The sequence below is a fragment of the Remersonia thermophila genome, chromosome 4 (assembly GCF_042764415.1).
Source record: "Remersonia thermophila strain ATCC 22073 chromosome 4, whole genome shotgun sequence".
NCBI lineage: Eukaryota > Fungi > Ascomycota > Sordariomycetes > Sordariales > Chaetomiaceae > Remersonia > Remersonia thermophila.
This window is the reverse complement of record NC_092220.1, coordinates 2,387,785-2,414,160: the sequence shown is the minus strand read 5'-3', so window position 1 is coordinate 2,414,160 and position 26,376 is coordinate 2,387,785. Positions and strand designations below refer to the sequence as shown.

At 61.9% G+C, this 26,376-nt stretch overlaps 7 protein-coding genes across 7 annotated transcripts; 5 read left to right on the top strand and 2 right to left on the bottom strand.

The window, feature by feature from the left end:
• Positions 1–1,509: 1,509 nt before the first annotated feature.
• VTJ83DRAFT_4820 (uncharacterized protein) lies at positions 1,510–5,708 on the top strand (the record flags this gene model as incomplete). Its single annotated transcript, XM_071011352.1, has 2 exons — positions 1,510–3,999; positions 4,047–5,708. 2 exons carry the CDS (start codon positions 1,510–1,512, stop codon positions 5,706–5,708), a joined length of 4,152 nt encoding a protein of 1,383 aa, XP_070866270.1.
• Positions 5,709–5,841: 133 nt separating this feature from the next.
• Positions 5,842–8,148, bottom strand: VTJ83DRAFT_4819 (uncharacterized protein; the record flags this gene model as incomplete). Its single annotated transcript, XM_071011350.1, has 1 exon — positions 5,842–8,148. One exon carries the CDS (start codon positions 8,146–8,148, stop codon positions 5,842–5,844), a length of 2,307 nt encoding a protein of 768 aa, XP_070866269.1.
• A 683-nt stretch (positions 8,149–8,831) lies between these two features.
• On the top strand, positions 8,832–10,915 carry VTJ83DRAFT_4818 (uncharacterized protein; the record flags this gene model as incomplete). The annotated part of the gene is made up of 2 exons (XM_071011349.1): positions 8,832–9,083; positions 9,155–10,915. The coding sequence occupies 2 exons, from the start codon at positions 8,832–8,834 to the stop codon at positions 10,913–10,915; spliced, it is 2,013 nt and encodes a 670-aa protein (XP_070866268.1).
• Positions 10,916–12,074: 1,159 nt separating this feature from the next.
• On the top strand, positions 12,075–14,411 carry VTJ83DRAFT_4817 (uncharacterized protein; the record flags this gene model as incomplete). The annotated part of the gene is made up of 2 exons (XM_071011348.1): positions 12,075–13,035; positions 13,249–14,411. 2 exons carry the CDS (start codon positions 12,075–12,077, stop codon positions 14,409–14,411), a joined length of 2,124 nt encoding a protein of 707 aa, XP_070866267.1.
• Positions 14,412–14,462: 51 nt separating this feature from the next.
• VTJ83DRAFT_4816 (uncharacterized protein) lies at positions 14,463–15,347 on the top strand (the record flags this gene model as incomplete). The annotated part of the gene is made up of 1 exon (XM_071011347.1): positions 14,463–15,347. The coding sequence occupies one exon, from the start codon at positions 14,463–14,465 to the stop codon at positions 15,345–15,347; it is 885 nt and encodes a 294-aa protein (XP_070866266.1).
• A 1,316-nt stretch (positions 15,348–16,663) lies between these two features.
• Positions 16,664–17,178, bottom strand: VTJ83DRAFT_4815 (uncharacterized protein; the record flags this gene model as incomplete). Its single annotated transcript, XM_071011346.1, has 2 exons — positions 16,664–16,998; positions 17,100–17,178. The coding sequence occupies 2 exons, from the start codon at positions 17,176–17,178 to the stop codon at positions 16,664–16,666; spliced, it is 414 nt and encodes a 137-aa protein (XP_070866265.1).
• Positions 17,179–18,401: 1,223 nt separating this feature from the next.
• On the top strand, positions 18,402–21,001 carry VTJ83DRAFT_4814 (uncharacterized protein; the record flags this gene model as incomplete). The annotated part of the gene is made up of 2 exons (XM_071011345.1): positions 18,402–19,063; positions 19,147–21,001. 2 exons carry the CDS (start codon positions 18,402–18,404, stop codon positions 20,999–21,001), a joined length of 2,517 nt encoding a protein of 838 aa, XP_070866264.1.
• Positions 21,002–26,376: the final 5,375 nt, after the last annotated feature.

Below are 26,376 nucleotides of genomic sequence, written 5' to 3'. Positions count from 1 at the left end.
ACGAAGCCGTCCGCCGAGCCCGACCCGGAGAACGACGACAATAGTGGCGGCGTTGATCCTGGTGGTGCTAGTGGCGGCGGCGGTGGTGGTGGTGGTGGTGGCTGTCGGCGGCAGAGCAGCGGCAGCGGCAGCGGCAGCGGCAGCGGCCTCGAGGCCTGGGCGGCGCGCTACGTCGCCGACTCGGCGACCGTCAAGGCCTTCGTGCTGGAGCGCGTCGTGGTCAACTTTGACGCCGACTGGATCGAAGGCCAGATCCGCAAGCTCCTCGTGAGCATGCAGTACCCGGGGAGCGTGACGGTAACGTTCTCGACGACGCACACGCGCGTCGTGGTGCAGAACCCGGACAAGGTGAACAAGTTCTTGACGAGCGTCGCCGGCTTCTTTGCGGGGAGGCGGAGGTACGAGGTGGTCAAGGCGGTCTGGCCGTTCGCGACCATGCCCAAGGGGGCCGATCCGGGAGACCAAGGGAGGAGGTGTGCCGTGCAGAGCGAGGAGACGTGGTGGAGGGAGTGGAAGGACGTCATTCATCATGGTATGTCTGCTACGCTTGGTTTCCAACCCCCCCCCCCTCATTCTCCCTCTCTCTCTTCTCCCTCTCTCTCTTCTCCCTCTCTCTCTTCTCCCTCTCTCTCTTCTCCCTCTCTCTCTTCTCCCTCCTTGTCTGCTTTTCATTTTTCCCAGAAAGCTAACCCGATGCAGCCATTGTGTCAAAACGGATGGGCTGGGTCACCAACGAAGACAAGCTCGAGATGATCATGGATGGATGGACGACGGGGGTCGATTGGAAGGGTCAACCCATATCCGCAGAAAACACGTAAAGGCTCATGGTCTGTCTGCATACGCTATCCGGTGTAATGTGTCACGTCGGCGAGGGTTGCGTTGGGCGTTTGGATATCCTAAATAGGATTCTCGGTTCCAGGTCGCGTTTCCCTACATCAGGGTTTGTCCCAAACACAAAATGGGTTCCATACACTATAGTAGGTACTTGTTGGCGATGGCGTACTCCATGTTCCGTGTGGTTCATGAAACCTGAGCCGGGCTGTTCAAATTGCGCCTAGGTGACCCAGTTCACAAATGCCCATGCCGCCAAGTCCCTACCAAAAAAGGCCCAGGATGCGATCGCTAATAATCCGCGAATCCACGGCGTGAGTCACCCGGAGCGAGCCAAGCGTGGGTACTCAGCCTCACCACCGCTTCCCTGCCGGGGCTGTCCTTCAAGGGGGAGCTGTTGGCGCTGTGAGGCTGTGGACATCACCACCATGACCAGGACGATTTGGAACTACCTGTCGTACTATATATGTATATAGAAATATATATATCTTTATGAAGTCCCCCCGTTGACTTTTTTTCATCAGTCGCTCAGCTGCTCTGTCGTCCCAGATTTGCAAAGGGTTTCCTTGTTGATCCGGTTGCCCATCCGCCGAGACTAACACGCCTTTTCTTCATTCCTTTTCTTATTATTATTACCCAACACACTCAAGGGAAACACAACCCATCTCACACCACATCATGGCGACCCCCTCAGAAACTCACGAAACTCACGAGCCCTCGGCCTCATGCTCACCTTTACCAAGCCTCCAACCCTCCCAAACCGTCCCCATCAGCAAGCCCCTCCAGCTCACCTCTACCGACACGGCCCTTGCCCTGATCCCCCCGCAACCCCTCTGGCCCCGCGTCGACCGCCTCCGCGCCCTCTATGACAAGGCCTACCTCAAATGGCCGCCCCACGTGAACCTCGTCTACCCGTTTGTCAAGACCGACGTGCTCGAGGGCGCCGTTGCGCGCGTCGCCCACGCCCTGCGCGACCGGGGAGAGCAGCACGAGGAGGAGGAGGAAGAGGAGGATCGGCAACAACCGCTGAGGGTCAGGCTCGACAAGGTGGGCGTGTTTGAGAGGTCGAGGAGGCAGAATACGATTTACCTGGGCGCGACCCAGCCCCAAGGGCTGCAGCGGCTGAGGGACGCGGTCGTGGCCGCCCTCGAGGACAAGGAAGACGGGACGGAGAGGAACCGTGATCGCACGCGCCCCCGCGCCGGGCGGCCGTTCGCCGCCCACATGACGGTCGCGCAGAGCGAGGACGCCGCGTCGGACTCCCACATGTTCTTGGTCGACAAGGTCGGCCTGGTGCCCGCCCTGGCGTGGACGCCGACCGAGCTGGCCGTGCTGGTGAGGCAGCGGGATCCCGCCGCGCCGGGATGCAGCGTCATGCGCCTGTGGGGGACCGTCGGGCTTGCGGATGGGGAGGTGAGGAGGCTGGAGAAGCCGCGCGGGTTTTATGAGGGGGACACGGTCCCGGTCGCTCGAGAGGAGGAGGAGGAGGAGAAGGAGGAGGAAGGAGAAGCAGCGAGCGCCGTTCCGAAGAAGGATGCTCTTCACAGCAGCCCGCCGTACTATTACGACGATGAGATGGACCGGTGGGTGCCGTTCCAGGAGGCCGCGATGCTCGACGACGATGACGACGACTACGACGACCACGACGACGACGACGACGACGACGACGAAGAGAGGCAAGTCCTGTCCGTGGCGAGCTACAACGTTCTCGCCGAGTTCCAGTGGCCGGCCTCCGAGGCCCGGTACCCGCTCGTGATCAAGAACATTCTCTCCAGAGACGCCGCCGCCGACGTTTTGGTGCTGCAGGAGGTGACCGACGGGTTCCTGACCCATTTGCTCGGCGACCCCCGCATCCGCGACGAGTACCCCTACTGCTCCCACGGCCCGCCGGCCCAGGACGACGTCGACCCGCTGCCGAGCCACCTCAACATCGTCGTCCTGAGCAGGACGCCGTTTGACTGGGACTACATCTCGCTGAACCGCAAGCACAAGGGCGCCGTCGTGGCGCGCTTCAGAGATATCGGCCGGGGAGCCCGTCGTGACGGGTCCCTCCCGCTGGTCCTCGCCGCCGTGCACCTCAGCCAGGGCCTCACCGACGGCGCCGTTGCCGCAAAGAAGTCCGACGTTCGCCGCATCGTCGGATACCTTGCCGACGCGTACCCCGGGCACCCTTGCATCTTGGCCGGCGACTTCAACCTCACCACCTCGGCTGCGTCCATCGCCGCGGCTCTTCGCAAGAAGACCCTCTCCGAGGGAGCGGCCCAGCACCTCGCCAGCCTCGACGCGCTATTTGCCGAGGCAAAGCTGCAGGATGCCTGGCGAGCGACGCATGGCAAGGACGGCGACAACGACGCCGAGGAAGAGCGCGAGGGGGAGCTGGGTGCCACCTGGGACCCCGCCGCCAACCGCCTCGCCGCGGCCATGGCCGCGGCCGGCGGCGGAACTCACCCGCAACGCTATGACCGAATCCTCGTTCGCGGCGAAGGCCTTCTCAAGATCTCGGGCTTCAACATGTTTGGGTTCTTGACCGAAAAGGGAGACGGTGGGAAGCTGTTTGCCAGCGATCACTGGGGCATCCGGTGCACCATGGAGGTTCGACGGCCCCAAGATAGAGAAGAAGGGGAGGAGGAGGAGGAGGAGGCAGAGGAGGAGGCGGAAGCTGGAGACAACCAGAACGGGGAAGAAACGGAGGGGCTCATTTCCCCCGAGATCTCCAGCCTGGTCGTCCCCGTTCGTCTGCAGAAGGCGCCGGAGCACCTGTCCGTCCCGGGCAGCGTCGAGGCCGCGCTGGGCTCGCTCGGCGTCATCCCCAGCCAGGAGGACGCCGCCAAGCGGGAGCAAGCGCTGAAGCTCCTGGAGCAGGTCATTCTCGACACCTCGTCCCGGTCCAACGCCCTCGCCCAACCGGACGGCGGCCGCGTCGTTGTCGTCCCCGTCGGCTCGTACGCCCTGGGCGTCTGGACCCCCTCCTCCGACATGGACGTCATGTGCATCGGACCCTTCAGCGCCGGCACCTTCTTCGCTCTCGCCTCCAAGCGCCTTCGCCGCGCCGCCGCCGCCGGGGCCGGCCTGCGCATCCTCCGCCGCGTGCGCGCCAACACGGGCACCATGCTCGAGCTCGACGTCGGCGGCATCAAGGTCGACCTGCAGTACTGCCCCGCCGCCGCGGTCGCGCAGCGCTGGCCGGCGGTCCTCGCGGCGCCCCCTCCGACGAGGTCTGGTCCCTCCCGCCGCAAACCATGTCCAAGCTCAAGGCGGCCCGCGACCTCGACCACCTCGGCCGCTCCGTGCCGGATCTGGCCACCTTCCGCCTCGCCCACCGCTTCATCAAGACCTGGGCCAAGGCGCGGGGGATCTACTCGGCCCGCTTCGGGTTCCTGTCGGGCATCCAGATCTCGGTCCTGCTGGCTCGCGTCCACAAGCTCCTCGCCTGCCAGGACGGGCGCGTCGTCGGCCCGGGCCCGTCGGTCGAGCATCTCCTGACGAGCTTCTTCGCGCACTACGCCGGCTTCGACTGGGCCCGCGACCTGGCCTTCGACCCGCTCTTCCACAACCGCAAGCTTCCGTACGCCCGCTCGAGCCGCGAGCCGCTGGCCATCCTGGGCTACTTCCCCCCGGCGCTCAACACCGCGCTGGCGGCGTCGGTGCCCTCGGCCAACACCATCGCCGCCGAGTTCGCCAGGGCGCGCGACGTGCTCCTCTCCTCCGCCTCCCCCGCGCCGTCGTGGTCCGCCTTCCTGGCCTCGTCGGCCCCCGGCGGCGGCGGCGAGGCCGGCACGGGCACGGGCACGGGCACGGGCACGGGCACGGCGGCCGACGACTTCCTCGCCTCGTACCCCTCCTACGTCCGCCTCGACGTGCAGTACTGGGGCCTCGGCCTGGCCCGCGGCACCCAGCTGCTCGGCTGGCTCGAGTCGCGGTGCGTCATGCTGCTGGTCGATCTCCAGCGCCGGGTGCCCGGCCTGCACGCGAGGATGTGGCCGGCGCGGTTCGTCGAGAAGGGCCTGCGGCAGGAGCCGCAGCCGTCCAAGGCGCGCGAGGCGGCGGCCGAGGCGACCGAGGGCGGTAGCGACGGCGGCGGAGAGGAAGCCAACGATGGCCACGGAGCGGCAGCGGCAGCGGCAGCGGCAGCGGCAGCGGCAGCAGGAGCCGCAACAGCAGAGGTGCGCGACTTCAGCGGGTGCTACCTCATCGGCCTGTCGCGGGCCCGGCCCGACATGTCCCGCGACGAGGTCCAGCTCTCGCTCGGCGCGCTGCGCACCGCGCTGTCGAGGTTCGAGGCCTCGCTGCGCGGCGAGGAGCGCTACTTTGACGCGCGCTGCAGCTGGCTTGGCGCAAGCGTCGTCGCGCGCGGGGATTTGGGCGAGCTGGAGCTGGATGACAGGGAGTGGGGCGAATACACCCCCGGAGAGGAGGAGGAAGAGGACGAGGAAGAGGAAAATGAAGAAGAGGACGAGGAGGGGGAGGAGGACGAGGAGCAGAGCGGGGAGGACGAAGGCGCCTCGGGCAAGGAGTCCGGCTCGGCCGAGGACGGGAAGAAGGCTCGCAAGGGCGGCAAGAAGGGGAAGAAGAAGGGGTCCAAAAGGCCGGTCGCGGTGGCGGACATGCGGGCGGACAAGACGCGCAAGTTCCGCACCGCGTTCGACGCCATGAACCGCATCCGGTGGGATCCGCAGCTGGATAGCAGCGACTACGTGGTCGGGTACGAGGACCGGTTCGCGGGGGCCATGGAGAAGGACCTGGCCATGTGGAAGAGCGAGCAGACCGACGAGGAGTTCATCCCGCAGCATCGGATTCTGTACTTCCGGAGGAAGAGCGACGGAAACATTGTGTGGGATAGGAGGACGAGGTGGGATGAGCTGTTTGGGAACGTGTAGGTTTCGGTGGGCGAAGGGCGCTTGTCGCGCGGCGACGGCCGGATAGAATGACACGGTTATGAGCAACAAGCTGCGTAGAACGGCTCTGCTGTGAAGACTCTGCTTTGGGTATCCATCATGTCGCTCTTGGGCCTCACCTTGAACCGCAACCCCCTCCCTCCTCATCGTCCTTCTCCTTGCCTCTTTTGTCTTCCTCTGCCAATGCATATTCCATCTCCCACCGGCTCGGCACCGCCTCCAACGTCTTCCTCCAATCTCCCGGCGTACGCGCAAACGCTCGGAGCAGGTCATCCACCTTGCGCCTGGTCCCTACCCTCGGCTCGCCCTCCACCGCTGGAGGTTTCTCGAGCTCGTGCGGCGGCGCTCTCCCCAGCATCGCCCACAGCCGCTTCTCCTCGGCATACGAAGCACGCGCGTCCAGCCTGTCGGCGTGGGCTTCGTGCGCCCGCTCGGCGCGGATGCTCTTGCGCAGTGCGGCCTTGGCGCGCCGCGACTCGGGGAACTCGAGTGCCGAGTGGACCAGCGCCTCGGTCATCTCGCGCTGGATGGCCGCCTTTTCGGCTTCGTCTTCTTCTGGTTCGGGGCCCGCGTCTTCTTCTTCTTCTTCTTGTTCGAACTCGGTCGCGTACGGGCTTGCGCCGCCGAGCTCGACGGAGCCGGCATCGGAGTCTTCCGCGGGAGAGCGGTCGAGGTCGACGGTGTCCTTCTCGTCAGATTCTGACCACGATGCGTACATGGCCTCATCGTCACCGCTCTCTTGGCGAACCTCGACCTCGAGACCGAGCGCCCTCTCCACCTCGTCGTACGACATCGGCCCGCGCTCCTCCTCGCCTTCCCAGCCCTCGCCGTCCTTGTCGTCGTCGTCATCGTCGTCGTCATCGTCGTCGTAAACATCCAACCTCAACCGCCGGGCACACTTAGCCCAAAACTCGCGTGCGTTCGTCTTGAGGCCCAACGACAAAGCGGCCGCCTCGGCGTCCTGCTTCCACACCCTCCACCGAGCGTTGGGGTACAGCATTCTCCTCGCCCGCACGCGCGACTCGGACACCCAGATCGTGGCGGCGACGAGGCGGCGCGTCATCTCGACGGCGAGATCGTAAAGGTCCTCGAGAGCCGTCGCGCGTAAAGCTGGCGTGTTGTGCACGCCGCTGCCGCCCGCCACGTGTGCCCAGTTGTAGTCGTCGATGACCGAGTTCATAAAGACCCGCTCGCTGAGCCGCAGCCAGGCGCCGACGCGGAAGAGCTGCAGGCTGTTCATCGAGGGCGTGGCTTGGAACCGGCCGTCTTGCGCCGGGTCGTCCTTTACGGCCGTGGACCCGTCCTCTGGCGCCGTCGTCTCCGCCCTGGCCAGCATCTCCCTCTCCAGCTCCCGCCAGTTCCTCTGTCCCACCAACCACGCCTGGGCCCCCCACCGCTTCTTCTCGATGCTCTCTTCGTACGTCTCCTGCCTCGATGCCACGGCATCGGCCGCCTCCTCCAGCGCCGCGCAACATGCCTGGCTGAGCTCCACGGCGGCGGGGATTTCGGCCGGGGGGATGCCCGAGCCGAGCTCCTCGGCGCTCTCGCGCAGCAGGGCCAGATAGGCAGCGACCTCGACGGCGCTTTTGGTTTGGACGCGGGCGGCGATGTCGGCCGGGTCGGCAGCGGGGCCGAGGCGCGCGAGAGCTTCGAAAAGCAAGGCTTTCTCGGCCTCGGACCAGACCGTCAGGCCCAGCTGGGAAGCCGTGAGGGCGTGCTCGGGGGCAACCTCGCCGGTGCAGGGGTCACGGTCGGCCGGGGTGAAGCGGTCCGCGGCCGACAAGATGTCTTCGTTGAGGAGGGCGAGGTAGCCATGGTTCAAGGGCTTCGTGCGGGCGTATTTGGCGGGGCGGGAGGGGAGTTCGGCGATGGCGGACGGAGAGGATGAGCGGGAGCGCTTTCGCGGAGAGGAATAGGAATGGTGGCGCGCGTGAGCTGGCGTTGCTGGGATGACGCAGGCCGGGGAGAAGGGCGGCGATCGGGGCCGGAGATGGGAGATGGAGGCGGCGGCTAGCGGTTGCGTGCCTGGCTCGGCCTTGATGGAGATGCGGTCGGACAAGGCAGGGCTGGCTGCTTCTTCTTCGTCCGAGGGATTGTACTCGCCGTCTGAGGAGGAGACGGACGCTCGGCGCCGGGGTGGTTCGGGGCTGGCGTGGCTGGAGCCCTGGTCGTCGCCTTCTTCCTTGACACCATCGCCCTTGTCGCTGTGCCTCTCGTTCCCATGGCCGCGTGCGTCGCCTTCTGTTCCACGACCGCCATCCCCAGCAGCGGCGCCCTCATCGTCGCTCTCTGCAATCTCGCCGGCTGCTTGTCGTCGCCGCGGCTTGGGCTGCAATTGTCTCAGGACCATGGAGAGCGATTCCCTCAAGGGCTTCGTATCAAGGCCATCCTCGTGGCCTGGCTCGGCCAGGTTGGAGGCCATGTCGAGTCTTGGTTTTGAGAAATAAGCACGCTCCGTCTCATTCCATGTCCGTCCTTGGAGGGGGAGTGCGTGACGTTGGCTTGTTGTACACGGAGAAGGGCGTGAAAAGAAAGGCTTGTGCAAAATCGGGTGGACCAACACACGATGGAAAAGCCACACTTTGACACTTTGAAGGGCATACACGCTGTACTGGTATTGTACCTTTGGGCACGGCCAGTGAAATAAGCGTCTGGGAGCCCGGGTCGGTCAAGGTGATGGAGGATGCGGGCAACGACGAGAGCGGGTGAGAAACATTGAACCGTTTGGAGGTGTAACTCACGGGAATGGTAATGTAAAGTACATTACTTGGTAGCATTACCTAGGTAGTTACACAATACACCCACGAGTTTACTAGGTAGTTGGAACGCAGAGAACTAACTACCGTACTTACTGTGTATACTGTGTACTATAGTACACAGTAGTTACGGCCCCACGGCGGATGCAACCGTGCATAAAGGTGGGTCACCTTGGGGTATCCCGACCAATCACCTCCTCTGCCGTCGTCGACAGGGGTCCCGGGCCGGAGCCGCGCTCTCTTTTTCAACGTCACTTGGTCCCTGGCAAAAGCCAAAACTCAAGAGAGGAAGAAGAAGAGACACATCAAGAGGGGGGGCGACACCACAACGTCATGATACAACGGCGACATGACATTGCGGGTAGTGGCAGCCCTGGGGCTACGGCTGGCTCTGGGCCCGGCGAGAAGGGTTGTTCTACCGAGTCCCCAACGAAGGATATCAACCTCCCCCAAGCTCGGGTCCCAGCCCGGGGCCCCAGGCGCTGCTGAGCCCTTGACGCTGCGCAGCTACCAGGAGGAATGCATCCAGTCGGTTCTGTCGTCCCTGGAGCAAGGCCACAAGCGCCTGGGGGTGTCCCTAGCCACCGGAAGCGGCAAAACCGTACGGCTGCCCCCCCCCCCCCCCCCCCCCCGTTTGACCCGTGCGGACCTCGGCATGCTGACCCGTCCAAGGTGATCTTTACCCAGCTTATCGGGCGCGTCAAGCCGCTCTCCGAGATGGCGACCCAGACCCTGATCCTGGCCCACCGCCGCGAGCTCGTCGAGCAGGCCGCGCGCCACTGCTCGCGGACGTATCCGGACAAGACCATCGAGCTGGAGATGGGCAACCTGGCAGCGTCGGGCATCGCCGACATCACCGTGGCCAGCGTTCCGAGCATCCTGTCCAAGGACCGCCTGCTCAAGTACGACCCCAAGCGCTTCAAGCTCGTCCTCGTCGACGAGGCCCACCACATCGTCGCCCCGAGCTACCTCAAGGTTCTGGACCACTTTGGCCTCAGGACCAAGAATCCCCGCTCGCCGCACCTGATCGGCGTGTCGGCCACCTTCTCCCGGTCCGACGGCCTCAGGCTCGGCGCGGCCATCGACGAGATCGTCTACCACAAGGACTACGTCGACATGATCGGCGAGAAGTGGCTCAGCGACGTCGTTTTCACCACGGTCGACAGCCGCGCCGACCTGTCCAAGGTCAAGCGGACCGGAAAAGCCGGAAGCGGCGAGTTCGACACCGCCTCGCTCTCGCGGGCCGTCAACACGGCCGAGCTCAACGACATAGTGGTCCGGGCCTGGCTGGCCAAGGCCGCCGCGCGCAAGTCGACGCTTGTCTTTTGCGTCGACCTGAGCCACGTCGCGGCCTTGACGCAGCGGTTCCGCCACCACGGCGTCGACGCCCGCTTCATCACGGGCGACACGGCGCCTCGCGACAGGGCCGAGCGGCTCGAGGCCTTCAAGCGCGGCGAGTTCCCCGTGCTGGTCAACTGCGGCATCTTCACCGAGGGCACCGACATCCCCAACATTGACTGCATCGTGCTGGCGCGGCCCACGCGGTCGCGGAACCTGCTGATCCAAATGATCGGGCGGGGGCTGCGGCTCCACCACGGCAAGGAGAACTGCCACATCATCGACATGGTGGCGGGTCTCGAGACGGGCATCGTCACCACGCCCACGCTGTTCGGCCTCGATCCCAACGAGATTGTGGATGGCGCGTCGGCGGACGCCATGTTTGAGCTCGCCGATCGCAAGGAGGCCGAGAAGGCGAGGGAAGAGCAGGCCCGCTCCCGCCTGCCCGCCTCCGAGGCGGCCGTGTCGACGGGGGCGTCCTACACCGTCACCTTCACCGAGTACGATTCCGTCTTTGACCTGATCGCCGACACGTCCGGCGAGAAGCACATCCGCTCCATCAGCCAGCTCGCGTGGGTGCAGATCAACCCGGACAAGTTCATCCTCAACGGGCCGGGCGGGACGTACCTGAGGCTGGAGCGCCTGGCTGACTGCCCGCCAGGCGAGCCTCCCTTTGTGGGCTACGAGGTGCGGGCGCTGCCGCCCGGCGTGGCCAAGTCTCCGTACGCGACCCCGCGCGAGATCCTCCGGGCGGCCACGTTCATGGATGCGGTCCACGGCTGCGACAAGTACGCAACCGAGACGTATCCGTTGCCCATCATCAGCGCGCGCATGTCGTGGAGGAAGGCGCCGGCTACCGAGGGGCAGCTCAAGTTCCTCAACAAGTTCCGGAGCGACGACAACCAGCTCGGGCCCGACCACATCACCAAGGGCCGGGCGGCGGATATGATTACCAAGATCCGGCATGGCGCTCGCGGGCAGTTTGCCAGCATCGAGGCCAGCAAGAAGAAGCAGCAGAAGATGGTGCTCGCGGCAGAGCTGAGGAGGGAGAGGGAGCTCAACGAGAGGGTTTCGGTGGGGCCGGTGGCGGCCTAGGGGAAGCAGAAGCAGGGAGGGCTTTGAAGGAATCACGGCGCCGTATGGCCCTTGGCGACGCACATCAGATGGAGCATCGATGTGAAGGGTTCCGGAAAGAAGAAACCCATCCAAGAGTGGCCAGACTGTCGCTCTCATGAGCGTGGGCACTTGTGAGTGCAGGAATCTCCAGGGGTCTTTTTTTTTCTTTTTGTTCTGCCATCTGTCCTGGTGCTCGGGGTTTAGGTGTCTGTATTTATCTCTTGTCTCTCGCAGAGGTGACTGGAACTGGGATTTTGTCAAGTTCTGCGAGCCCCCAAGGCCCAGCAACTAAACTTGCAAGCTTACAACCATCACGAACCTTAACTCGGCTGTGTTGTTGTTGTTGTTGTTGTTGCTGCTGCTGCTGCTGCTGCTGCTGCTGCTGCTGCACTTTTCTGCCTCAGACTTGAGCTTCCAAAAAAAAAAAAAAAAAAAAAAAAAAAAGACTTTGTCCCTTCTTCCCTTCTTCACAAAGTTCTTCAACGCTTTCCACACTTTCCAATTCTGACAACTCGCAACTCGCAACTCGCAACTTCTCGTCAACAAGTCGACAAGGCCCTTCTCCACCGCTCTCCGCTCTCCGCTCGCCGCAACATCGAACGTCAACCTTGGGATCTCCATCCTGGGGCTTGTCATCCTCCTCGTCGTCGGTTTGACTTGGGATTTTTCCCGCGGCGTCAGAGGGCCCTTGTTTGGAGTGAACGCTCCGGGGGCAGAGCGCCAGAGCCAAGGCACCAAGTCTTGCTTTCTGCTCCTCCGGGGGGGTCTTGTTCCTCCAAATCTACCAGCACCTTTCTGCTCCCTCTTTCTCCTCTCTTTCTCCCTCTCCATCTCCCTCTCCGTGCGTGCTTGTATGTGCTTTGCACCCTCACACCCTATCCCAACCAAGCAACCTTGGCGTCTTTCTGGAGTCTATTCACCAACCTCGTCTCAAAGAAACCTCTTCCTCGTGGACTCTTTCGGCGACCAACTCTTCCCTGCATCCCAACCACGCCGACCTGTTCCTGACAACCTAGTCTACCGTTTTTTACACGCTGCGCCGAAAGCCAACCGTTTCTCCTGCGCGCGCGCCGACGTACAGCGCATCCGAAGCCGCCAACCTTTTCGGTGCCTTGGCGCGCACATCTCCTCGTAGACAATGGCAACCGAAATCTGCCTCGAGGTGATGACCACTGGGCCAGTCCTCACGGAACCCACGCCCGACATCCCCTTGACCGAATCAGAATCAAAGAACCGCAAAGACAGCGAAGCCACAATCTCTCTCGTGGCCGCCACGGCGTCGGCCGCGAATACGCTCTCCTCGTTGGAATTCCAAGAGATCGGCGACGAAGAGAGCCAGCTCAAGACCAATGACCACGACCAACCCGCCCTCAACTTTGCCCTGACGGAGGATGGCACCCAGCATGCGTTCGTGTCGACGCGCACCGCCACCGTCGCTTCGCCAATCTTCCAACCCTCAACCGTCTCTGAGCCCCAGGTCTTCGTTTCGGACGCCTGTGCTTCGTCGCCCGTCGCAGCTCCAAAGATCGAAGAGATCACGGCTGCTGTGGACATACCCAATCCGGCTGCGCACCCCATCATCGCCTGCGCGAGCCCATGTCACCAGCCAGTGTCCACCGAGACGGCCATCACCACCGTACCCGCTGTCTTTTCAATTCCGGTAACTCCCGCTCAAGGCATCGCCCGCTCGGATTCGCCTCCTCCCTCCACCCATGACGACCCGCCATCGAAGCAAGACACTCTTCATCGTGGGAACCTGCCTGACAACACCACCCAGAATGCTCTCACCAGCTCGCCGGCCATTGACTCTGCGTCGTCTGTGGCCACTCCTCCAGTGCGACGCTTCAAGGGCGCCAGGTGCCTCCCCGTCACCGCTGGCCATCGCGGGAGGCATACGGTGAGGCTTCCCAAACGCGCTGCCGACCGGCCCACGAAGAGCCTTCGAGCACTGCGGAACATTCGAGCCCAGAAGTCGCAGCAAGCGAATATCCCGGCGGCTGAGCCTCATCGCAGCCGGGATGGGCCAAGGATCCCAAGCCTGCCATCGGTGTTCGAGGAAACGGGCGACAACGAGGGCCTGTGCTCTCCAAAGGCCCCATGTGCGCCGCTCCCGGTCTACGCACCCGTCAGGCCTTACAGCCGCCATGACAGACATCCCCTTGTCGACATGGACGGTATCCCTCACGAGATCGGTGGCTTGGTGGAAGCGACTGCGCGCACAAGCACGCTCTTCGCCAGGCAGGTTGAACAGAATCCCCTGGATCCCTACAACCGCCTTGCTGTCCAGCGCCATTTCTTCTTCCCCTTCCCAGCTCCCGACATGAAGGAGTATAACGACGAATTCGACAGGGAGCTAGAAGCACTGCGCCCCGTCTTCGTAGGGTTGGACGAGGAGCTTGTGGAGGAGCGTATCGGTGGGTTTACCGAGGCTACTCAACGCTGGGTGGGGAGGTTGGAGGAGCACAGAGCTGCTCTGGCCATCAAGTTTGAGGAGTTTGAGATCAACAAGGATGAACTCAGGGCCTATAACGACGAGCGCCAGCGTCTGATCACGAGCTCGTTTCGCCCGAGGGACCGCATCGGGTCATCGCGTCGCAGCCGGCGCCTCGATGAGATTTCAGCCGCCGAGATACCGCTGCAAAAACATCGCCACGAGCTCAAGGCCGACCTGGAGGATCTCGTCATGGCCGGCCGCGCCAAGCTCATCAAGTCGCTCCAGATGGCTCACGGGGTTTCTGACATGATCGACGAGGCGCGCCACAGAGCGGAGGAGAGAAAGGCTGTTGAGACCACGGCCACGCGACTTGGAATTTCCGGCGCGATGCTCGGCCTGGCCGGCGCCCCTCAAGAGCACGACGGCCGAACGCAGGAAAGGATCCAGCAGTACACCAAGGTTGTGGTCGATCAGCAGCTCGATGGGTTTGACAAGCAAGACAAGCTGCACGTGCCGAGGCTAGTGAAGCAAGCCGATCCGGGACGTTCTGTCCCGTCACATGCCGACCATGTCTTTTCCAAGGTGCCGGTCTGGTTTCCCGCTCTCGACGCCAAAACACCTGTCAACCTGCACGGCGCGACCCCCTTGGACCGGTTCAAGGATCTCATGCGGCTTCTTGGCGAGCTGTCGGACTTGGCGAGAGAGGAAGAACTGACCGCCGCGTCGCAGATGCGGAAACGAGCCTGGAACAAGGAATACCACGAACCCCACCCAGGCTGGTCGAGCGACATACGGCGTGAGAATGGAGGATGGTGGGCCTGCCGCAGCGACGACGACGCGCCCGTGGCTAAGCGCCAGTGCCGGCTCTGTCACAAGGGCGAAGCAACCCGCGAACCACCCCGAGAAGAGCCGTCCTACGGCGAGCAGTATCGCCATCTTCTCCGCGAGATGGAGGCGGCCATGGCGGAACAGAGCAAGAGAGACGCCTTGATGCTGCGATACCAGCTCCAGCAAGAGCGCGAGGACATCGACAGTTACTAGCAGTACCGCGAGCTGCTCCGCTCTGGGGGCGGCGTCAACGTGAGCGAGGCGATGCATAGGAGGGATGTCAATGAGCTCAACTATCGGCCGAGCGCTGGACGGGGGGATCAGGCGCAGAAGAACGTCGCCGTCGCCGCTTTTGGCGGCGGCCTTGCGTCTCTCGAAAGCCTCGGCACATGCCCGAGGATCGCAAACTCGCTTGTCGACGTCGCCTTCGTGGCGAGCAGGACGCCGAATCTCCGCTCCCTGCCCGTGCCAAGGACCCAGAGGCTTGCCACTCCGCAGCTCTGCGGCATAGTGGCAAAGGGTCAGATGTGGAAGGAGAGGTCCTCCCCCCGGGCCGTCGGGCTCCTGAAGCTGTCGCGCCACCGAGGGTCGTCGTCCCTGCTTGGGGAGTTGGTTGTGGCGGGGAAGATTAAGATTCACCAGGGGGTTTTCAAGGTGGTTTCTCGATTTTGGAGGGTGAAGGCCTCGTCCGAAGCCATCAAGCGTTCCGAATCCGAGGCCCTTGAACCAGCCAGGACGGAGCATGTTGCGATTCCAGCGATCGCGACCGACGACACCCGGATGGCCGACGAGGCCGGCCGGATCATTGAGCCTCAGGAGATCCAAACCAAGAACGCCGACGCTGTTCGGCTTCAGTGTGCCATTCCTCCAGGCGCCCTGACGCAGGCGCAGCCTGCTCCGGGCAGCTCCCGCAGCGCCATGGACGCGGCTTGGACAGGCCATGCCGTGCATTCTCGGAGCGCTTCACCTCCCATGCTGGCTTCCTGCAACCCGCCGCAAGCTCAGAGCCACGAGCTACGCAACAGCAGCCAGCACCGCGGCGCCCATCAACCATTCTGCCAACGTGAGCCACCAAAGAAGCTTCGCTCGTCGCTGTCGCAACCTGGCAGCCGCAAGAACAAAACCAAGAGGGTATCCTTCAAGGAATGAAGCCTCGCGTTGGTTCGTGACGGGGCGGGATCCAGCAGGCTCTTTTTTTTTTTTTTCTCTCTCCCGGGGTTCGGCATTGTTCTTGAGTGGCTGGCCGAAGAGCACAGCACGGTGGCATGGCATGACGGGCTTTCTAGCGTGGGCGTGACGGTGCTGACGTCCATGGTTCGAGTGTTTTATGTACTTTGTGGCCCAATTCCCTGTCTTCCGGGCTGAGTGCGGGGGGTGCGGAGGAGGTTGGTTTGGCTCGGACGGGGGCTTTCCATGGCGGTCGGGTCGGTCTTGCGGGCGCAAGGAGTTGGGTTTCCGAACCAGGCGAGACAGAGGTGGAGGACATTCCAGAGAATCGGGCAAAGGGGGGGAGGAAGCCTCTGGTTGCTCGCGGGCCGGAGCCATCATGGCTTGAGACCCCTCATGGCTTGATTTTGATGCTGCATTGAAACAACATGACTTTGGTGGGAAGGGGGTTTTCGTTTAGGCTCAGGGGTTTATTCTCAAAGGAGTATTGAGTTGTATCCATCACAGCGTGCAGCAGTTCGAGAGAGTCCCTCATCTCTTGGGAGGGTTTTTTTCCGGTTCATGCAGAGAACACAAGAGAGGTTGTAATTACCTGGGGAGTGCATCAGGGTGAATTGCACTAATTATTACATAGTTACCTGGCAGCAACGGCGTATTCTCTCTGCGCGCGTTCGTTCTCTTGTGTAATAGGCGAACTGTTGGTTTGCGATGTCTTCTATCCTGGCAGCGATCTTGGTGCTCCTGCGTTCTCGCTGTGAGATAGCCGAGGCCATGAGAAAACGCCGTTCCTATCAATTCCTGGATGATGACGTGTGGATTGCTCGACGAATAGCCCGTCTGCCACGCTTGTCCAAGTGAAATGTCTTGGAGGCACTGAGATCAATGTGATGAACTAGTAATTGAAAAACGGTTTGAAGTTCTGAGTTGAGCAGAGCAGAGAGTCTTGCAATTTCAAAGAGCAAACCTTGATGGGCACAGGGAATTCCCGTTTGCTTTGAAAAAAAAAAAAAAAAGAAAAAAAAGAAAAGAAAAGAAAAAAAAAGAAAAAAAAAAGAAAAAAAAGAAAAAAGAACATCTCGTGTGTCCTGTGTCTTCCATTCCCCACCGTTCGTCATGGTCATGCCGCTGGCGTTCATCAAGAGAACCCCATTCGGCCGTTGCGTGTCGAGCTTTCATCATGACCTTTCTTTTGCCTGACGATTCCAACAAAAAGAAGAGATCAGCTCTTCCATCCGACCCAGCGTCGAGAAACGCCCAGCTCCTACCTAGGTACCTAGGTCTTACTATGTATTATCTCTTTACGCCCTCCGCCTCGCGCCCGATCCTTCCCACCGCCATCTGTCCATCGACCCCTCGCCCGGCTCGCCGGCTCGACGCCGGGCCCTGGGGTTATGATTCCTGACGCGAACGGGGGATTCCGTCTTCGCCTCCGTTCGCGCCGCGTCCTCCAGCGCCTCGGCTTCGCTCACAGCCCCCAACGCCTCGGCGTTCATGACGCGCTCGCGCTTCATCTTGTTGCTGCCGGCGTCCTGCCGGCCCAGGGCGTTGGTGTCATGACAGTCGAGGCAGTTGCGCTCCGTGACCCTGCACGTCGTCCAGGGGTTGCAGTTGGTGCCGAGGGTGTCGCAGCGGTCTGATGAGAGAGAGAGAGAGGGAGAGAGAGAGATTGATGGAAAAGTTAGCCTTTTGGGCGTTACGGAAGGATGGGTTGGGGACGGGACGGGCGAGACGCACGAACTGTACGCCCGGTCCAGGTGCAGCCGCAGGCGTAATGGAGGCAGACGCTCCAGCAGTAGCAGGGACCGGCAACCATGTTCCCCCTTGGTTTGGGTGGTGGTGCTCTGTCATAGGCGTGTGGAGGAACGGAGACGACGGGGATGAAAGGTCCATCTCCCTGAAGGAGTTCCAAATGAGGGGATTCCCAAGTTTTACGACCCCGAAACAGGCAGCCTCTCACCCTATTTCGCTGGGGCTGGGCGCATGCAGGCGGCCATTTGGTGGTGTGCCTGCCTTGATGCATAAGCTCGCCCTGCGACCTGCTAGTACGTGCGCCAACCCAATGTGCGCTGACATGTCTCGTTGCATCTCCTGTTCTGTGAGGCACAGCCACTTTAGTGGTACGTACGTACTGTGTACATGCAGGCGGCTGCCTGGGAAGCCACCCCGATGCTTTGAGTTCCGAGTTCGTCATGCGCTGGGCTCGCCGAACGTCACATATGCAGTACGACACGACAGGTTACCCAAGCGCCATGTTGATCACGTGGTGTGGTGTGTGTCCCTTGCAACGCCGTGGATATCTGGAGTCCGAATGTCAACCCACGATGGATGCTGTTGAAGTTGGATAGTAATAATAAGGAACCAACTATCGCAGAGATGCATCCAACGACACCGACAGACACCACGACCACCACATGGCAAAGGGGCCCGGGGCGGCGTGGATGAACCGACTCTTGTGGCGCATGGAAGCGCGGCCTCGCCTGGCTCGAATTGGAAATCCCCCCCCCCCCCCCCCCCAATTGGGACCCACACGTTCAATCCGGGCCCCGATTGGATGGGACGGGACCGGATGGGGACCACCGCCGGCTTCCAGCGGGCCGGGCCAGGGTTGCGCAGGAGGGAACCTTGGCCTCCTGCCCCGTCACGTCAACCTCCGACGTCAACGTCACGACATTGCTTCTCAACTTTTTGTTTCTTCCAAATGATCGAACCGGGGATTCGGTTCCATTCAATGCCCTACAGCAGGGAACCATTTGGCAAACCTTATCTTGCGTCTCAGCGCATCCGCCGCTGTTTCTTTAGCCCAAGAATCTTGTTGACAACGCTTTTGTAGTAATCATTTCTTTGCACCCCTCGGGTCGGGCGATCTGCGATTGTCAACCCCTGGGCATTTTCCCCATCCTGTCTTGTTGGAGCGCCGGCCTCGGGACGGAGGCCGTTCTGACATCGCATCGTTAAGCTCGCATCTACATAGACAGCACCGGACCCTTGCTATCCCCCGGCTCTGCCGTCCTGGATTGCCCCCCCCCTGAGCCCGCCATGCCGCGACCTACCACCACGGGCTACGAGCGCCTCGCCCAGGCCGACCTGAGCGACGACTCGGACGACGATGTCCTCGCCGCCAGCTACGCCTCGCTGCAGCCTCCGGTCGCTCCTCGCCATGCTCCGATGACCCAGCCCCGCCCGCACTCGGGCATGGCCACCCCGAAGCCCTCCTCGCTGTCGGCCGCCCTGGGCGACCCGCGATCGCGCCGCCGCGCCCGCCGCAACTCCGGCGTCGACCTCAAGGCCATCAACGCCCGCCTCGAGCGCTGGGCCGACGAGATCGCCTCCAAGTTCAAGCGCAGCCGCGGCAAGAAGAAGGGCGAGGAGGAGCGCCTCGAGATCATCCATTCCGTCTTCCAAGCGCCCGAGGGCGTCCGCCCCGTCACCGCCGAGATGCTGGCCGTCCCCGAGCCGGGGTACATGTCCAAGGCCGAGTTCGACGCCATCGTCGACAGCGTCCGCGACGCCATCCGCCAGGGTGTCCACCCGCGCATGATCTCCCAGGGGAGCTCCGGCAGCTACTTCGCGAGGAACCCGGATGGCAAGGTCGTCGGCGTCTTCAAGCCCAAGGACGAGGAACCCTACGCGGCTGGAAACCCCAAATGGAACAAGTGGATCCACCGAAACCTGTTCCCGTGCTTCTTTGGCAGAGCTTGGTACGCGCTCCGTTCACGTTCACGCGTGCGACCCCCAGGCCATCGCTTGCTGACCGGGCTGTGTTCCCTCCCCCGTCCCGCAGCCTCATCCCCAACCTCTCGTACGTCAGCGAAGCCGCCGCCTACGTCCTCGACGTCCAGCTCCGGACCCACCTCGTCCCGTACACCGACGTCGTCTACCTGTCCTCGAAATCTTTCCACTACCCGTTCTGGGACCGCTACGCCTTCTCGAGGAAGCGCAAGGTCCTCCCGGCCAAGCCGGGCAGCTTCCAGGTCTTCCTCAAGGGCTACAAGGATGCCAACGTTTTCCTGCGCGAACACCCCTGGCCCGACCAGTACCTCTCGGGCATCCGGACCGCCGACTCGCGCAGGAAACGCAGGCGCCGCTGGGCAGACACGTGCCGTCCCGGAAGCGCGCCGCTGGAAGGCGACGAGAGCGATGACGACCGTGGCGGCAGCCCGACGTCGCAGATACCGTCCCCCGGCAACTTCGTGTGGACCCCGACGCTGAAGCAGGCCTTCCGCGAGGAGCTCGAGAAGCTCGTGATCCTGGACTACATCATGCGGAACACCGACAGGGGCCTGGACAACTGGATGATCAAGGTGGACTGGGAAACCGAGCAGGTCTCGGTCAGGTCGGAGCCGATGCGTCTCAACGTGGACGCGTCCGAGGAGGAGGCCGAGCCGGGGCCGAGGCCCGTCGACGCATCCCGGATGCCGCCGCCCAGGACGCGCGCGTCGCCTCCGTATCGCGCCGAGCGGCCCATGGACGCATCCGCCACGCCGGGGCCGACCGCTCCCGAGCCCAAGATCGCGGTGGGCGCCATCGACAACTCTCTGTCGTGGCCCTGGAAGCACCCCGATGCCTGGAGAAGCTTCCCGTTCGGCTGGCTCTTCCTTCCCGTCGACCTCATCGGCCGGCCCTTTTCGCAAAAGACCCGCGACCACTTTCTTCCGCTGCTTACGTCGACCCACTGGTGGAGCCAAACGCAGCTTGCCCTGCGTCGCGTCTTCCAGATGGACAGCGACTTCCAGGAGCGCATGTTTGCGCGCCAGATGGCGGTCATGAAGGGCCAGGCGTGGAACGTCGTCGAGACGCTCAAGACGCCCGACCACGGCCCGCTCGAGCTGACGCGCCGTCCCCGGGTCTGCGTCTGGGACGACCTCGTCGACGTGCCCGTCGCCATCCCCATGAGGCCGGCGAGCGCCGAAATGCGCCGCCGCGCCGCCGCCGCCGAGTCGGACTCGGCTTCCCTGTCGGCCTCTCACGGAGGCAGGCCCCGCGAGGACATGATCCTCGAGGAGGAAATGGACATTGGCGCCGCGTCGGCACCGTCAGCCTCCCTCTCGACCGACCTCCTTGGCCTCGGCCCCGCCAGCCCGCCCCCCGCCGACCTTCCGCACCCCGGCCGCTTCGAGCTGGCGTTGCAAGACGACCCTCTGTCGCCGGCCTCCCCCGGCCACGACGAGCTCCTCCCCAAGACCGACCGCCCCACCAGCCCCCCCGCCAGGACCACCCGCCCGCAGCTTTCCCGCGGCGCCCACAGCCACAGATCCCTCAACGTCTACTCCCCCGAACGCGGCCCGTCGTCTTCTGCTGCTGCTGCAGAGGCCAGCGCCCACCCCCCGACCCGCTTCTCCTTCACCACCACCCCCGCCGCAAGGCGCGAGAGCGCCTCCATCGCCGCCCAGCTGTACCGCCATCCTCCAGGCAGGCCGAGCCTGGAATCGAACGGCGGCCACGCCGCCTCGCACAGCCATGCTCACGCGAGGCACCATCGCAGGCTGTCGAGCTACGACGAGGACTACGAGACGGACCTGGAGGGCGGGGACCTTGGGTACGCGGCGGCGTCAGGCATGGAGGGGAACAGAAGGAAGGTGATTGTTGAGAGGTTGGAGATGGTGAAGGCGAGGAATCCGGTGTTTACGTGGTGCTGATTTTCTTTTCTTCTCTCTCTCTCTCTCTCTCTCTCTCTCTCTCTCTCTCTCTCTCTCTCTCTCTCGCTTTGTCATCGTGGGTTGCTGGTTGTTTGGGGTCATGGTGTGGTGGGCATGGGGTTCTGCTTGGCTGAGCGGAAAGATGTGTGTGTGCGCGTGTATGTGTATCAGGGAGTTGGGATGGGACGGACCGAGGTGGACTTGGAACGAGCTGGAGCTGGTGGGACTGCGCTGCGTTTGATGATGTTCTAGACGGCGACGGCGTGGGCGAGCGGGTCTGAGGCCGGGTTTTGTTGACGTGATCATGTTTGCCACGTCTGCGTTTTGTCGTTTACTTTGTTCTAGCCCTGCGTGTCCCGGGAGAGACACCTTGTATTTGCGGTCTCGACTTGAGATCGGCTCGCACGATGGCTCAGGCAGGGATGTTTGGGCGATGGCTTCCAGGTTTCCAGAACGGGTGGGATTTGAGGAACCGGCGGCGGCTCATCATGTCAGCTGTACCTAGATATAAATCACACAGGAACGGGGGCGTTGGTTTGGGTAGGGTGGGATCATATAGAAGGCTGTTGGATTTTGCAGGAGGGCCGAGTCATGTCTGACCGCTGGCCCCCCTTCCAGAGTTGTGAAAGACAAAGCAGTCCTACAAAAGGTGTAGGAGATAACGCTCCATTATCAATCACCCTTACTCCATCTCCCTGCCCACCCACCACTCCTTGCTCGCCCGACTTCCTCTCGGCTGGCCACCTGTGCTGCGCACTTGCACGTGTATACGAAGCGCCTAGGTTGAGTTGCCAGCCCGTCACCGTGCCGCATAGGGGGAACGGGAGGGCTCTGGGAAGGAAGGGTAGATAGATAGAAAAGGGATGAAAGCACCGAGCAGCAGCTCATGTGCGCCGTCCATGTCTTGGACGCCGCTTCGGCCGCCGAACTCTGGCGTCCGAGGACCAGCCCGAAAGGCGAAGGAAGAGCCGGCCATCAAAAGCAAAGCCCCGGCCGCCCACCTCAGCTAACCGACCCTGCGTCGCGTCATGCGGAACTGACTGGATGGGACGCCCAAAGACGCGCGGGCTGGCTCGCTCGCTAACCGGCCGTCACAGCAGTCAGACGCCAAAGCTTGGGCTTGGACGGGCCTGTTCCCGAGCTCGAAGCCCGCCTCGCTTATGCACCTCGTTCCAATCAGGCCGGCACCTAGTCCAGCGAGAACCTCGACGGACAGAAACCAGAGAGTCGCGCGGGAAGGAGGAGACGAATCCCGGGGCGTTCAGACGAACTATCTGGCTCGGGCCTTTTGTTTTCTTCCCTCAGGCAAACCCCCCCCCCCCCCCCCCTTGGGTCAGTTACTACCACCTTTGCTAGGTACCATGATCACCACCACCACCGCTACCATCACCACCATGACCGACGGATCGACACCCTCCCCATAGGCCTCTCCCCAAGCCACCTGCAGTGGGCTACTAGAACCCTGCAAGCCGGGACCAAAGTGGATATGCCAACCCGGAGGTGCGTGTGTGTGCGTGCGTGGTCAAGGCGGGTGTGTGTGATGCGGCTGCAGGCCAAGCACGCGAACCCAGCCGGCTGGATATGCATTCTGTTACGTTTTCCTGAGTGCCGACAGAGAAAAGACAAAGTCGTCATCTGGATACTACCACCGCTCCCCTCCCCTCCCCTCCCCTCCCGCCCCTCCTCAAAGCCACCGTAGGTAGGTAGGTATGGTAGGTAGCATGGCTGCCGTGCGCAACCGTTCCGTCCATGGCCTCTCTCGCCTTCCGCGCTTCTGGTCTTTGCCCGTTTCTTTCTTCCATCGTCAGCCATCCGTGTAGTGATGTTTATGCCCGAAAAGACGACGCGACGTGCGGGATTGCCAGACGCACCTACATATACATACATACATACGTACACGCGCGCGCGCAGACACGTCACATACATGTCATGTCATACATGGTAGGCTTCTTCCCCCCCCCCCCCCCCTTCCCAAAATGATACATCGCGCATTAGGCAGTTTCTGCGATAACAACAATGCCGGCACTGTTTGCGTGCGCGTTCGTGCCCGGTTCTGTGCGTGATGGCCAGGCTAGCAGAAAAAGGCGGAAAGCCTGCCGGCCCGCTCGATCCCCTTGTTCTGCCGTGCCCGGGTTGCCCGAGGGCGATTCCACACAAACCAACACGCATATACTATAGTAGTACGCAACATCAACCCCGACGGAACCTACCTACTACTATAGGTATCCATCTACACGGCCGAGGGGTGGGGGGAAACCCAAAAAAAGGAAGCACCCGGAACGTTGGGTACGAGGGAAAATCGCTCGCCAAGAACATCAGCGCGGGGTTTCGGGAACAACACCGAAACGTGAGGCGACAGCGGGTGGAATTTAAAAACATTAAAAAAAGAAAAAAAAAAAAAAAAAAAAAAAAAAAAAAAAAAAACAGCAGCGGAGGGAGGGAGGGGAAGGGGGAAAGAGGAGGGAGGAGCAAGAGAGCATGACTGACCGTCATAGTTATCGAGCGAGTGAGGTTCCACAGACCCGGCCGCTTGGGTAGGCCATGCGGGGTTGGGTGGATGTGGGTGGTTGGGGCCCCCGGGGGGGCGGAGGGGAAAGGTTGGGTTAATACGCAGTAGGTAGGTTACGTTACCTGCACCACAAAGTACCTTACTATGCAAGGATGGAAGAAGATAAAGAGAGGAAGAGAGAGAGAGAGGAGGGGTTAGGGCGGTGGGGCGAAAACAACGGGCTGCAGAACCTTCTCCATTGCCAGTGCCAGGCCGTTCCCTGCAACGGCGCGAGACGGCCAACAAGACGGCCAACAAGACGGCCGACGAGACGGCCGACAAGAGACCGCGTGTGTTCCACTGCCAGGGAGGTCGCCAGCATGTATTATACTGCGCTAGTGTAGTGTCGCTTTTCTCGTCATCATTTGTAACTATTCGCTCGAGTGTAACGGGTCTCGTGCACAGAGTTGCTGCGTATGCACATCCGTTCGTTCCTGTGGTACCTATAGCAATGTATAACTAGTACACAGTATGCACATCTGTCATTTATTGGAAAAAAAGACTCGACAGGGGCGGTAACGTAGTGGCCGGCCCGAGCGTTTGGGTCGTCGCTGGCTTCATGGGGAAGGAGGAAGGAAGAGGAAGGAGGAGGAGGAGGAGGAGGAGGAGGCTGAGACGCCCATCGCTCCGCTTCCCCCCCCTCTTCCCCCTGTCTCCCGGCCTGGTTGTCGGGGAAAGAACGCAAAGATTCCGGAGCCAGGGCTCTCGATGACCGAACTCTTACTATACATATCATCGCTCCGGGTTCGTTATCCTTTTCGCAGGGTGCGCTGTGAGGTGCAGCAGGCCATCGCAGCCGGATGCAGCCGGGTACCTTGTCGCATCACGAATCCTCGGGTGCTACTACTAGTACGCTTAGCACCGCATAGAATGCTGTCCGTGGCCGAGATCGTCCGTCAGCGCAAGAAAAAAAAAAAAACAAAAAAAGGATGGTCGGGAAAGCCACGCCAATCCAGCCCCCATCCACCCCGACCCGAGACGGTGGTTGCGCCCAAAATAACCCCGGTCACCTCTGTCGGGTTTGGACGAACAGGAAGCACCCCTGCTCCCCTCCCCCCCCCCTTGTACAACTGCCCCCAACCTTCGTCGGGTACTTGGCTCGGGACACTCCCGTCCATGATAGGCCTCGCTGCAGGCGGCCTGAAGGAAGCCAACGTACCTACTGGAGGACAGCCTGGAGGACAGCGGATGATAGGAAACGCGGCGCTGGACCTTAGCGTCGCGGCCTGCTGCACCGTCATCAAACGTCAAGCTTGTGCATAGGTCCGCGATGCAGGCTGCGCTCCGCCAAGTTGGATCTTCCCACAATGGAAGCTCGTCCTGCGCCGTCCGACGACGGGAGCCAGGATGCCGGCAAGCTGACGCCATGGGCAACCTGCCCAGAACCTCGGAACCCAGCCGCCGGGTCTCTGCAGGGATCGGTGCTCCCAACAGCAAGGTTAGCACGACGCCTCGCTCCTTAGCCATTCCACAGCTCTGGGTTCGTCGCCCCCCGACCGCTTCTAGTCCAAAAGCCCGGCATCCCGGATTCGGGGTTCTGGCGTCTTTGCACCCAGAAAGTTCGCGCGTTAATAACCAATACCTAAACTACCCTGAAAACTCGGTAAGGAATGCGAGAGCAGAGCAACTATGGTAGTTTGTTAACGTCGTAGCAACCAAGTCCGTTCAACCTCGGTTACCGTGCCTTCATACCTCAACCCTCGACGCTTCCTTGATTTTTTTTTTTTTTCTGCTTTTCTCCTCGCCTGCTTGGCGAGTTCGGTTTCGCCTTGTTACGCGAGCCAGGCATACTACTACATACTAACTAGTACATGGCGTCGCTTTCAGTCGTCAAGCCTGAGCTTGCAGGGGCAGGGCTACCTTACATTCACCAAGCATCCATCACCATGCTATTTTCCTTTTCCCCCCGACGCCTGGTGTACGGTAAACCAATCACTTACCCACAACGTCGCTGACCGACAGAATGTTAACGTTACCTGTGTCATTGGTTCCATCGTGTTCCCCCGCTCCCCCCCTGGGCCGTGCATCTCCCCCAATTTTAGCCGCAGCGAAAACGCAATGGAAGCCTCATCTTCCACAGCATCCAGCGAACGGAACGGGACCCGAGGACCTTGAACATGACCTCATGAACTACTGTGTGTTTGTTTGGTGTCGCGGGTCTTGCCGTGCATATCACGTTGCTGAACTTCTGTTTCTGAAACCTGTTTCGGCGTGGCTGATCTGTTTCGCACGCCCGGGCCCTTCTTCTGACGGCAGACGTCCAGTGTTGTGTGGCAGAGATGGCACCCGCAGGACCCGTCATTGTGGTTTGCGCACAGATGTTGCGTGGGGAGTGGTACCAGCCAGGCGGGAGCCGGTAGGACATGAGCCGGCGTTATCTCCCCCCCCTCCCCCCTCTCTCTTTCAAGCCCAGCTTGCTGGGAAGGGTTACAGAACGGACCGCGGACCCCTGCATTTCGGGCCTATGGGCGCCGCCCTCAACCCATGTCATCGACAACCCTTCTCTGCTTGTCAGTGTTTCTGGGGGTGTTAAGGAGTCTCCACCAAACCATTCCCTCCTGACGCGAGCCTTGCCCTCCCCCGCTCGTCGGTCTGTTCCAAGCTTTCGAAGAAAAGGACAGATGGCACGACTTCGAAATGTACAGAGCGCCACGGGAAGAACCATAGCTGCTCGACCTTCCGTGCTGGTTCAGCGTCGCCTCGTCGGCAAAAACATCCGACGGTGCATGATGCGGACCTCGGGGATGGAACCTCAACCGGGAGACGGCAGATGCATCGATGTTGCGCAGTGGTGGATCCCGGTGAACCCGTCCTGATGAGGTGCTGT